The sequence below is a fragment of the Anomalospiza imberbis genome, chromosome 4 (genome assembly GCF_031753505.1).
Source record: "Anomalospiza imberbis isolate Cuckoo-Finch-1a 21T00152 chromosome 4, ASM3175350v1, whole genome shotgun sequence".
NCBI lineage: Eukaryota > Metazoa > Chordata > Aves > Passeriformes > Viduidae > Anomalospiza > Anomalospiza imberbis.
In genome coordinates, this window is record NC_089684.1 from 44,505,204 (window position 1) to 44,518,006 (window position 12,803).

General features: G+C 44.2%; 1 protein-coding gene and 1 long non-coding RNA gene across 3 annotated transcripts; one reads left to right on the forward strand and one right to left on the reverse strand.

Annotated features, from left to right (window-relative positions):
• Positions 1-899: 899 nt before the first annotated feature.
• Positions 900-11,135, reverse strand: LOC137472819 (uncharacterized). Of its 2 annotated transcripts, XR_010998430.1 has the most exons (3): positions 11,044-11,135; positions 9,500-9,598; positions 900-1,207 (listed from the first exon to the last, which is right to left on the reverse strand). It is a non-coding gene; the product is annotated as an uncharacterized lncRNA (long non-coding RNA). The 2 variants fall into 2 exon arrangements; XR_010998429.1 differs by lacking the exons at positions 9,500-9,598; positions 11,044-11,135 and adding an exon at positions 3,678-3,833.
• JCHAIN (joining chain of multimeric IgA and IgM) lies at positions 3,864-8,686 on the forward strand. The gene is made up of 4 exons (XM_068188223.1): positions 3,864-4,031; positions 6,499-6,634; positions 7,444-7,524; positions 7,737-8,686. Exons 1-4 carry the CDS (start codon positions 3,968-3,970, stop codon positions 7,936-7,938), a joined length of 483 nt encoding a protein of 160 aa, XP_068044324.1. The 5' UTR covers positions 3,864-3,967; the 3' UTR covers positions 7,939-8,686.
• Positions 11,136-12,803: the final 1,668 nt, after the last annotated feature.

Genomic DNA, 12,803 nt, shown 5'->3' on the forward strand with positions numbered 1-12,803 from the left:
CCTGTTCCAGCGCCGGAGCGTGGTCACGCCCCCGGGGAGAAGGGGGATGCCCTGGGCAGCCCGCGGCGAGGTGGCGTTTCAGCCGTGGCAGCTCTCAGCACGCAATGATGCCATGTGGGGAAAGAAGAAAAAAAAAAGAAAAAAAAGAAAAAAAAAGAACAAACAAACAAACAAAACAACAACCCTTTTGTTTCCTCCTCAGGGTTTTTTTCTTCCTCTACAAGTCCAGCCAGTACAGCTGCTGTCTGTGCGGTCATCTTATGGCAATGAGGAAAAAAACAGATGGAAAACACACCTGACACCTGTGCCCTTGTAACCAAAACTTGGTACTCAGTTCCCTATGACCAGATCAAACTCGGAGAGAAGAAGAACTATTTGTACAGCTCCCCGGACACCTCCGAGGTTTAGACATGACCTCTCCCGAGCCTTTCCCGCCACCGAATCGCTCTTCTACAGGGATATAGGCAGCTTCAGGCTGCACAGCTCAGCAGCTGCTGCTTCCTCACCTCTGCACTCCTTGACTCTATCCCGTGCATCCCAGAAAAGGAGCAATTCTGATGTTTCAACACCTGGGGACCCCTCCCGAGGAGGGCTTTTAATGCAGTCTGTACTCACTCGCCTCTGCATTGTCATCTTGTGTTTTTGTGTGTCTGTCAGCCATGGCAGAGCACCAGCCCAGCCTCCCACCCTTCCCAAGGGAAAATGACATTAATACTGGGCCACAGGGAAGCAGTCTGCTTTTATGAGCTGCAGGCAGCCCTGCCACAAGAACAGAGTAATGAGACACAGGAATTAGTGTAGTCCAAGCTGAGAAGCCCAGAGCCTGATAAACCAGGCATGCACACTTCCCAGCAAGAGCAGTTCTGTGTACAAGTGCAGGGGCTTTTTTCTCACCACAGAACAGGTGCAGGTGTATTTATAAATGCTCCTGTCCACCTTTTTGTAGAAAAAAAAAACAGGTCAAACAGATATTCAAATTAGCTGAAACAGAGTGGGGTGCTTTACTCACTTTTTGGTGATTCATTTGGATCCTGATTGATCTCTTGGCAAACAGGTCTCAGTTTTGACTTTGAATTTCAGACACTCAGACACTTCACATAGTCACCTCTGGATCAAAACTTTCTTGCACAAACACAGTTTTTGCCTCAGACCACATTTCCAAATCAGTCCCTGCCAGTTTTCAGCCATCACCTCCCTGGATACAGGCCTGTAGAAGAAACAGCAACAAGAGTAACCTAGGTCTGGAGACACACAGCATCCACTACATTTGTTGGCTATACCTTGGTGTAAAGCCTCACTTGATACTGAACAGCCTTATCAGGTGGCTGCTCAGTCCTGCTGGCTTTTTGTGTGAATCCATGCAGAGACATCAGCAGCCAGATCCTGCCAGGCTAAAATTCCAGGTAACTTGCAGCTGTAACTTAGAGAAACCCAGGCCTTTCTCATGGCCCTGACCTTGAGAGTTTCCATCTTAAGTGTCCTAATTTTTTTCAAGTCTGCCCTTCGAAAAATCAGCATACTAACATCCACTTGGACTCTCTTGGATTTAAATGGAATTGACATGTCTCCCAACGTTAATTTCCATGAGCAGAAAACAATCTGTGTCTATTCAAACCTTTTCCAGGACTTAGTGAAAACATCAGCCACTTCTGGTGAAGATGGAGATGATCTCCAGCATGAGTTAGTTGATCCAGTCAACCAGGAGCTGCTCAAACCAGTTTGCTGTAAGCCTTGTGGAATCACTGCTACCAAGACAACAATCAGGAACTGCTGCTGGTCTGTTTAGATGCACCATTCTGTTGGCTTCCAAGTGAGAAAGGAGGAGCAAAGAGAAGCACAGGGGAGACTGCTCGTGGATGGTGTGCTGTGTGGAGAGAGAGGCCCTGTGCCTTGGTGCTGTCCATCTCCCCCAGTACAGCAAAAACAATTTCACCCCACTTCACTCAGGCACCTGCCCAGCTTCTTACTTGGAAAATCCTGGTTCACCATGTCCAAGGGCAACAGGAAGCACAGACTATATGAATGGAGACTGAAACCACAGGGTTGGTTCCCATTCTTTTCCAATTCTCAATTATTCCACCTCTAGCCTCTGCCCTGCAGGGAGATTGGGAGTCCAGCTCCCCATGCAGCCCATTGCAAACGCCTGCTTGCCCAGATAAAATTCCAGAAGTCATCCAGTAAAACAGGGGTAATCCATAAAAATAACTGTCCAGAACATAAACCTTCCTCTCAAGATCTAGCTAGAAATCCCCAGAGACATGCAGGTGGCTGAAGGGACTGAAAATAGCTCTCATGTCATCATATCCAGACCAAGGGACTGTACACACACATGTAGATTTAGCAACCGAAATCCAGATACGCTGAGCACCAGCAGCCAGGGAAAACCACCAAAGTGAACAGAAAGACACAGCTAGAACTCTGCTCAGTCTCTGCCCTGACATTTGAAAATACTCTCCTTGCATGTTCCCAGTGCCATATTTTGATTATTGCAGCTGGGCAAAACAGATCAGCACCAGCCTGCCTTGCATGTTCTCTATCCTGGTGCTGGCATCATCCCTTCTTGTATAATTCTAGCAAAATTCTTACAAAAAAGGGTGACCGAAACAAACGGTACTTTAAACAGACATCCCTACCAGTACTGGTGAGCCAGGTTTATTTTTTAACTCCTGCCAAAAATGGGGCACAGGGAACATCTTGCCCCTGTCTCAGAGAGAGGGCTGCATAAAACTATTAGCAATGCTTTCTGGGATGGGGAAAGGAAACAGCCCCACATTTTTTCTCTGCTACAGACAGATCCCTAATGAGAACACAAGGTTTGTAAAGAACCGTGGAAGAACCCAATGCCCTGCAAGGAGTTGGCTGTGACCCATCATCCCCATCAAGCCCCAAGCTCCCCTTGCACATGAGCACTGCTGATGTAACCTGCAAGCTCATTGCATCATGCAGCTGCAGGGTGAGGGGTTTGTGCTTGGGGAAAAAGCTCAAGGCACACAACCAGGGACTTGGAACAGTTCTGGCCTTAGGGACCCAGCCATCAGGGTCTGGAAAAAGGGGGACATCCTGCAAGGTGACAGGAGCCAGGATGCTTGGCAGCATTGCCAGAAGAGTTCAGCCTCTTGGAGAAGCTCAGCAAGAGCAACCAGGCCCTTGCTAAGCTTGAGTTTCCCTGAAAAAGTGGCTTTTTCTGTGCAAGATACATGCAAATGCTACAGAGACAGCTCTGGCCATTACAGACTACATTTGCTCTTCAGAAGTTACATAAATGATCCCAAATCTGGGACCAAAAAAAAAAAAAAATATCCAGGCCCTCTCCAGTAGTACCCTCCTTCAGGAAAAGTCTGCATGCCCAACACCCCAGGGTTTTCCTGACACCTGACTCAGGGCCTCTCGTAAACCACAAATGCCATGGAGTCCGTTTTCCATTCTCAGGAAGATGGACTCCTCAATGCAGTGGGCAGAGCTGCAGTGGCTGTACCTCTTTCACCTCTGCCCTATCACCTTTCCTGCTTTGACTGCAGGCTCTCCGGGGGTAGGTCCAGCCCTTAATTCAGGTCTGCAGACAGGTGATCCAAAAAGAATTTTGATTTTGAAGCCTGAAGAGTTTTTTTAATAGGACTCAAGGGATTTTTAAGTCTGATTTCTCAAAATTAGGAGCTGTGACCCTTGGACTTTCTTACCTTCCACCAGCCCTGATGGCAAGATGCCCTTGTACTCAGCAGCTCCGTTGCCTGTTGGTGAAGAACCGAAAAAAGCACAATCAAAGTGCAACCCCCTGGTCCCTTCCCCTCCGAAAGCCAGAGGTCTTGGTGCATTAACACACCTGGTTTCAGTCCCCAGCCTGAAGCTGGGGACTGAAACCAATGTTTCCAGTGTTGGCTGGGCTGTTTATTTTAGGAAACCAATTTGCACACACCCTTATAGGCAGAGTCAGGCTCTCCACTCATTCTTCAAAAGAAGCGAAGGCAAGATGAAGAGCACTTGGTTGCTGTGTGTTGCCTTGGCCATTTCCTTGGGCATCATCCTTGTGGCAGGTAGGTGAGCAATGAAGAGATGAAAAATTGGGATTAAGACATCAATGGCAGGTTTTGTGTAATTTACCCTGAATTATTCTAACAGTCAGGAGTCACACCTCAAAGCCCACTCAAGCAGCCATGCTTCAGTGGTGCTTGGACACCTCAGTGTGTTTCTGCATCAGAGCAGTGGGGTTTTAATTGCTGCCTGGAGGATAAAGTGATGAGTAGCTCCAAATTTAAGACTTGATAATTAGGCATTTTTCTATCAGGTTTCTGAAGCAATAAACTGCAAATGTGCATGCTTGTTTTTCTGCAGTTCTAGAGAGCTTACCTGCTAGATCTAAAGGCTTCCAAAATCTTCCTGGTAATTCTGCTATACAGCTACAGCAACTTATTCTGATGAACTGTAGTTTATCATGTAACTCCACTGAATTTCTCAGAAACTCTTGATTTCAACTGAACTCAGCCTGTCCTCCCAGCACAGTCCTCAGTGTGGGTCTCGGGTCTCTAGACAGTCTGAATGCAGCCTGCTGCACATGGTGGATCTGGTCTGCAGGATCGAATCGGTGCTCAGGGATAACCATCCCAATGGCACGGACAGCTGCATCCCTGCATTTCCTGCAGCTTTTGGAAGAGGGCATCCTATTGCTTACCACAGGCAGTTCTGTTGGGCTACACAGTGTATCAAAGGACAGTGCAATACTGGAAGCTGAGAAATTTCATCCAAAACACAGCCAGGTAAATAAGTATTGAGGAGGGGGGTAAAAGGCACCAGGAAATGCAACCTGTAGACATTTAGAACAGCATTAGCAAGCATTGAAATACCTTCTCCCCAAGGGGACTTCACTGGGTGACATATGGAGATACTGCAGATAAAATCACTTTTTTTAGCATTGTAATCTTAAATGAAAAATTGATGGAGTACCAGTAACTTTAACAGCGAAGCCAAGAGCATCACACAAGGTATTAAATCAGGGCAGTATTTTTAGAGCAGTCAGAAAAACCTGCATATGCATAAGATTGTGTTCATCTAATTTTAGAATTAAAGCCTGCTCTGAGAGGTTTTGGGACAACCTGAAAGCCAATAGGATCTGACTTGAACATTGGCTTTGGATGAAGGGTTTGTAAAAAGCTGCACACAATGTTATGTGGAATGCAGTACAGACAGCAGAGGAAGAGCTGTGTGATGGACAAAAAGCCAGAGACTTCCCTTGAGCCAAAAGAGAGGCCAAGACAAGTAGCCATGGACTAGAGAGGCTTTTCTGGGAGGCTTCTGCATCAGAGGGAAGAGCTCTTGTGGAATGATGTGTTGGCAGAGGAGCTTGGAGAATAAGCTAGGAAAGTGATTTCCTTCCCAAGCTAGGAGCTCCATAGAGAATCTTATCCAGCAGGTATACTGCTGCCAAAGGCCACAGAAACAGCATTTGTAACCAGCAGGTCAACTCTAGGGTCACTGAGGCATCATTTTACACAGTATTGGTACCTTTTTCAGTTACAGTGCATATAACCATCTCAGAAATCCTGAAATGGAAGCAGATGAGACCAGGATATTACAGGGGAAGGAAGGATCAAAGCTTTTAAGTCCAAGTAACTCCAAAATCCTTAATAGATATTATTATCTCAGCTCTTTTCAGCCTGTTTCTTCTTTCTCTGTATGACTAAACCAAGGGACAAGCAGAGCAGGCAATAACTGAGATCCATTTGAGTCCAAAACAAACTGCCCCCATATGACAAAAATCACTGGGTCTGGTACTTCTAAGCAGGCTGAAGGTGCTGTAGCAAGAATGATGCAACATCAGGAGCATCCTAAAAGCCTCTGAGTGACACCTGGCATGTTTTAACCTCCTTTGACTGAGTTTCGTATTGAGTAGCATGCAGTTTGGAGGGGTAAATCAGGACTGGAGTTTTCCCTGCAAACCACAAGCATCATCTGGGCAATCTACCTTTCCTGCCACGTCAGGGGCTGCCTCATTGCTGGGTCTTCCTGTGCTTTTTGGCAGCTGTTCCCGCAGGAACCTGAAGGACAAGATACCACTCTAGGAAAACTGACATGTCTGCTACATTGGCAAGGTCAGAGACATTTATTTAGAGACCAAATCCAAACTGCTGGAGCAGTCTTGGTGCATGACAGTGGACTCACATAACCACTTCCTAGTAAAAGAGCACTTCAGTCACCAGGTGTGGCTGGGACTTTCTTCCCATTTCACCCTGCATGTTTGTCCCTCACCAGGCACAGTGTCCAGGTTCCTTATCTTGTCCTTCCGGGTACCACCACCCTTACATACAGCAGCACACTGAGCTGAGCAGGAAGACAGCTGAACCTATCTTTACTAAGAGATTCACTTGTACCTGCTGCAGCTTCAACTTAAACCAATCCAGGTGCCGTAATGGTGCATTGCTGGCATTTTCACCCCTTGGCTATCTACTAGAGCAGCTTTCAAGGATTTTGCTATTGATTCTGGGATTGCCTATCCTGTGCTTGCAGGTTATCCAGTGAGTCCCCAGGATGAGGAGTATGTGCTGGTCAATAATAAGTGTCAGTGCGTAACAGTGACCTCAAAATTTGTCCCCTCCAAAGAAGATCCTACAGAAGAAGTCCTGGAAAGAAACATCCGCATCATGTAAGTGGCAGCCAGGTACTTCATAGATGGTGAGCAGGAGATGCAGTGTTATACCAGTTTTCTTTGCATTGTTTCTTATGTCCCAGCACTGATGAAGCCAACAGCTTTTCATGTGGGCTGCTTTCTGTAGTATCCCAAGTATTTAACTGATAAGTGCTTTTTCTGCCTCACATGAACCTCTCTGGTGTTTGTCCCTTTGGTTACAAGAAGCATCTCCATGTTTTAGGCAGACCAATAGTCACTTCATGAAATAAGCTGGGGAAGTAGATAATGAACAGTCAACAGTTGATCTAACCTAAAATCAGATTGGGCCCATGACACTGAATTGACTTCCTCACCTGGCAGAAAGCCTGGGAAAATAGTTAATGCCTAAACTATCAGTTTGTCCTATCCTCTCCACTCACACAAACCTAACAGAAGTGTGTGTGTGTGTCTCTGGGAAACAAGGAACAGCTTCAGGCCCAGAGCTGCAGGAGTGCTGTAGAACTCACAACAGGAGAACCACTAATTAAACATCCTTGTCCATCAGCCTCAAGGATCTGCTACTCAGAGTTTAACAAAAATTAACACTCTCAACCCTGTCACCTTGCAAGTGGCACTTAGATCAATTGCTGCAGTCCTCTTGGGGAGGGTTGTTGCCTTTGAGGGTGCAGAGGACCTAGATCTCCTGTTCCTGGCATTTGATTTGGAGAAGGGTCAGAATATAAATAACCTGAAGAAGAAGATGAGAGTTTAGAATTGCTCACAACAGAGCAGACTCTGTTTAATAAACAGTTTTCATATGAGTGACTCTCTTGCCACCTTTGCAGAGTTCCCCTGAAGGCTCGGGAGAACATCTCTGACCCCTTGTCCCCACCCAGGACCACTTTTGTCTACCGCTTGAGTGAACTGTAAGTAGTTTTATTTCCTAACTTCACTTGCCAAGACTTAACCCACAGTAACTCTAAAAGATGCTCAAGGGCCAGATGTTCCCCTGGAACACCTAGAAAGGGCACAGCACTCTCCTGGCTCTACGTGCAGATAAGCAAGAAAGATTGGGGGTTCAGCAGGGGCGTCTTTTCACCTAACTCCTCACACTTGTTCTTTTTTCCATCTCTTCCAGCTGCAGAAATTGTGAACCCATAGAAATTGATCTGGGTGGGGCCATCTACCAGGCCCAGCAGGGCAACTCCTGCGAGGAACCTCAGACCTGCTACACCTACGACAGGAATGAGTGCTACAGCTCCCCTGTGCCCATCCTGTACCACGGGGAGGTGAGGCAGGTCCCAGCAGCTCTGACGCCGGCCTCCTGCTTCGCCGAGTAGCTCAGCTCTCTGCTGTGCCAGAGCCTCGGGCACCCCTGTTCCTACCCAAAATGTATGTAGAGCACCACAGCACCTGGATGGCGGCACCCCAAAAGCTGGCTCCTGCAGTAACCCAACTTGTCTCTTCCCATCTCCAACTTCAGACTCCGTGCCATCTCCCAAGAGCAGCTCCTGGCTTTCAGTCTCCCTACAAGTGTCCCTGGCACATACCTGCAATGCCATGCTGTGTCTCAGACCACATAGACCAGATCCCCAGCAGATATAAGGCAGCCATTCCTCTGTAGTCAAGGGAACTACACTGATTTACAGCTCTGGGTAAGCTGTCCTTTTCAGTCTCCTGCATGTCTCCCCCCAGCAAGGCTGCCACAGACATCAGCACAAGTGTTTGTGACCTTCCCTCTCTGAGCAACCTGAAGTGACCTCTGCACAACCTTCACACAAGGCCTTTGACAACATTAGCAGCATTTATGCCCAGAGAAGAGAGTTGTTAAACCATAGTTGAGAAAAAAAGATGTGGGACCCTTCTAGCACTTGGACACCTGCAAGCTTCCAGTTCTCCCAGATACAGCGAAGATCAAAAGATGCCACTGCCCTGAAGTGTTTTGCAAAGTTGCCAAGCCCTCAAATGTGCCAGGAATACTCAACTCTTCTGGGAGATGTTGGGCATTTCACTTTCCCCACTGCTTTACTGATACTGCTGCCTTCTTCCAATCCTGCTCCTGGATCAAGTGGTGAAAAGAAAGAAAAATCAAGTAGGCTCAAATTTCTTTACTTGTTCCTCATCTTGCATTTAAAACCTCAAAAAATTCTATGAATGCAACATAAATTGCTAGAGCAGGATCCCAGTTCAGGGTTCAGAATTGGAGTGATGAAACAGCAAAAACCTTATTCCCACAATTGTAGTTTTGTTAGCGAAACATTCAATAAACTTTTTTTCTGCAATCAAGCTGTGTGTTGTATTCAATTCAAGAAGAAGGCATAAAAGGAAGCCAAACCTATAATCGTATTCTTTTCTCTTTCACAATTATTCAAACTCTCCCTAAATAACTGCTTATATTTACAGGCAAAGTCTCCCAAAATACCAGAATAGAAATATTTCCATGCACTTGCAGAACCTCTGACAGATTGAGGCTGACCCGGTTTATCATTTTAGGATCAGCTCTGCATCACTGAGCTGATTTGATTCCTAATCAGTGCAGGATCAGAGTCTCAAAATCCAAACATCACCTAAATTAATTCTTGAAATTGCAATCCATAGAGCCAAAGTTTTCATCACCCCTGAATAGAGTACTTTTAAGACAGGTGATCTGGGGGATATTTTTTCATGTGCCAGGTATCTGTCCTAAAGAAAAAAATCTTGTGGGGCCAAATTTTGAAGAGCAAAGGTACAAAAATGGATTGACACAAATTATCCTGATGTTATATCAGAGTTATGAAAAACAAACTTGTAAAACCACCATTTTCCTCCCTCCTTCATGCAAAAATAAGCCAATTCAAAGAAACGCCAGTAGCAAAGGGCCTCTTGGCAGCCTAAGTATTGCACTGGACATGCATAACTCACCAAAATTTGCCTCAAAGACATTTTCATCTTCAAAATCGTTCCCCAGTCTCAGGATGCTCTGATGCTACAAGTTATTAGACCACAGCTATGAAGTAAAGCCTGAGAGAGATAAATGAGAGTTCTTTTCCATGTCACCTCTTTAAACCTCATAGGACATGAAAAGGTATTCATTTGAAACTAGTATTTTGAGGGTACTCAAGCAACCTTTAGGAAGCCAATTTGTCACTTCAAACAAACCTTTGCTACTCAGTTACTACTATACACGTACTGGGTTCGACCTTTAAATAATGATGTGAAGCAATTCCTCCCCTCAGAGAAAGAAACATCTGTGCTGCAGGCAAAGGAATGCCACAGCAAGCAAAACTGAGGCAGAAAAGCCCCTGCTTCCACACAAATACCTCACATCAGCACCATCAGCTGGACTGTTCTTCTCCCCCTGGAGCTGCAAGTGACTGTGCATTTCTCAAGCCATTACAGGAACATCCCCCTTTTCCCTTGAGCAAAAGAACACAGCTCCTATGCCTCAAGTCAGCAAATAATTTATGAGTCATGACCCGGAGATAAATATTTCTGTTGGACTTAGACATTTGACTTGTGGGTTTTTTTGTTTGTTTTTGGTGACTTTTTTTAAGGAAAAGAGCATTGACCCTGTTCTTAACTAAATAATTACAAATATTAAGTCCAGGAAGACAAATTCCCCACAGCCATTAAAGGCCAGGAATTGACATGGAGTTTAAATGAAATGTCGGCAATCAAATACATTAAATGTGTTCAAGTGAAGCCTCCCAGATGTAACAACTCCAACTCTACAGCTCTTAATGAGATAAAAAGCTGGGGCTGATTGCAGCAAGAGGAAAAGAGAGCCAAGAGCTGCCCATCTCCAAATTCCCAGCCTAACATCACATGCAACTCTACCCCATCCATGAACTTTGCAGTCCCAACTACTACTTAACTGATTTAAAAAATATAGAAATTGCACAGAAATACCTTAGTGCCCTAAGAGCAACTACAGGAACAGCTTACCTTTTTTTTTCGCTTAGTAATAGAGCCAAATTTACCTTAAGAACAAACCCCATTCTTTTGAGTGCATTGGTTCTGTTTTTCTTCTTTTAGAGCATGCTAAACCCACATATCAACTATGCAACAAAGGGCCAGCCTTCTAATACACTATCACAGAAGTCCCTACAAAAGGTAATAATTCCATACTGGAGAACAATTAATTAACAATGAAGGGAAAACTCCAAACTTCTTTTCTATAATCCCAATAACAGACATACCCACGTTTAGAAACTTTAAATAGAAACAAAAAAGGCTGTCTTAAAGAAGAAAGCCAGCCCTTGTCTACTACTTAAATTACATGTAAAAAAACTCTATCAGCTCCTTATCCTCAGAAAAGAAAAAGTGAAGCTTAATAAACACACACGGACCTCAAAAAAGATGCAAACAAAATCCTTACCTTTTATTCCATACCACAACCACCAGCACTTCTTATAAATTCCTTGGTAAAACACATTAGTAAAGCAAATACACATAAAACACATTACTTAGCTCACAAAGCAACAGAAGTTGTCAAATGGGGATGTTTCTCCTTAATATTAGCAAGTAGACTCCCTAACACAACCCCACCATCCCCAAACAAGAAACAACAAGCCATTTCCAGGTGAATTTAAGGATTCCTGGCCCAATTAGCAATGGAAATCAGCCCAATCAGTGTGCAGGAGATAACAGGCTTGGGGTATAAATGCTCACACCAGGGTCCTCACTGAGCTCTTTAGGTATAATAAAGATGATGATGAGGCAATCTTTGGGCTGTTTGTTTAATAGAAATAGTTTGCTTGGCTTTGTTGTTTTTTTTTATCTTTAAGATGCTGACTGAAAATTAAATTAATTATGAAGGTTAGCTTTGTAAATACATTATGTTTGAGAATTAGATGCTAATATGTATAGGTATTTCAGTTTTGTGGCTTCCTTAGTAAAAAACTTTGATAAAAGGCCCCTAAGATTGGGATTTTTTTCACTAAAAGCACTATAGGGAATTTTCTCCTATGTGCTAGTTGTTTAATAATGCATTTTTTAATATTAAATGAGTAGGAATTGTTTAGGAAGACGATCCCTATTTGTTAGTAATGAAACTGAATTGGTTTGTTTGTCTAACCTTATTAATTGCATTTGTAGAAATCCAGGTGGTAGGTTTGCTCCTGCAGGGATAATGACTATTTAGTGTTTTACTTTGGAGTGTGGGTAAGGCTATTTTGCTCCATGCCTTTCTTAAGCAGTGTGGCTGTTTCTCACTTCAACTGCAAATGTTATGCTGTAGTCAGTCAGTGACTTAATTGTGTTGGAGCAGTTAAGTGGGAAGCTGAGCTCTTTTTCTGCTTTTTAGGTGGAATTAAGCCTGTGTAGTGGTGTTTTGGTTTTGCAGAATTTGGAGCTATGGGTACTGAGATAGGGATGGCCCATGGAGGGTGTAGGGTCAAGTGGGCTCCTTGGCTGGATCATTTAAGGGCTGTGCTGGAGGGCTCAGTAAAGTAAAGCTGTCTCCAAGTAGAGGCTAAACAGGTCTGGATGCTAATGAACCAAATAAATAGCTGGCAAGGTAAATGTTAGTTTAATTCTTTTGGTGAGGGAGAGCTTGCTGTTGTTCTATGCACATGGTAACAGGTTTTTCTTTTACCTTTGCAGTCATTTTGCAGTCATTTTGCTCTCTGAGTGATGCTTTTTTTTTTTGTTTTGTTTTTTTTTTTTTTTTTTTTTTTTTTTGTGGGCTGTGTAGTTATGTAGAATGGGATGTGCTGTTCTTGCTCTAATGGGTACAGGAAAGCCCAAACTCCCATGAGCAGGTCTATTCAGGCTGCGAATGGTAACCTAGTAGCAGGTATGTGCTTAAGTGGTTGCAGCTGGCTCTGAGATTCTGACCAACAGAGTGAAAAGCCTTTCAGTGAGAGTAATGGTGACTTAAATGGGAGGTTGTGTTAATGGTTCTGGACTGTTTTTGATGCTCTTCTGATAGATGTTGTCTTGCTGAACCCAAGAGCATTTATTGGATGAGATTTATTTACTACTGTTTGCTAAGTAAACTGTACCAAGGAATGACAGTTCTTCTACAGTATGAATAAGTAGTTGCCTAAAGGAAGTATAAGCTAAGCAAATAAAGAGGCCAGCTTTCTAGTCTCTCGATCAAAAGCTAACCTTAAAAAAGACTAAACAAGAATTAACTCTTTTTCCTCTCTGAGAATTCCTTTCTAATGCTGACCACTTCTCTAGTGACCATTAGAGATGTACTAAGAAGCATCTCTTCTCCAAG

Coding starts and splice junctions, on each gene's coding strand:
- JCHAIN (XM_068188223.1), top strand. CDS start 3,968: ATGAAGAGCACTTGGTTGCTGTGTGTTGCCTTGGCCATTTCCTTGGGC. Junction 4,032..6,498: donor GGGCATCATCCTTGTGGCAG/GTAGGTGAGCAA, acceptor CTGTGCTTGCAG/GTTATCCAGTGAGTCCCCAG. Junction 6,635..7,443: donor GAAAGAAACATCCGCATCAT/GTAAGTGGCAGC, acceptor CCACCTTTGCAG/AGTTCCCCTGAAGGCTCGGG.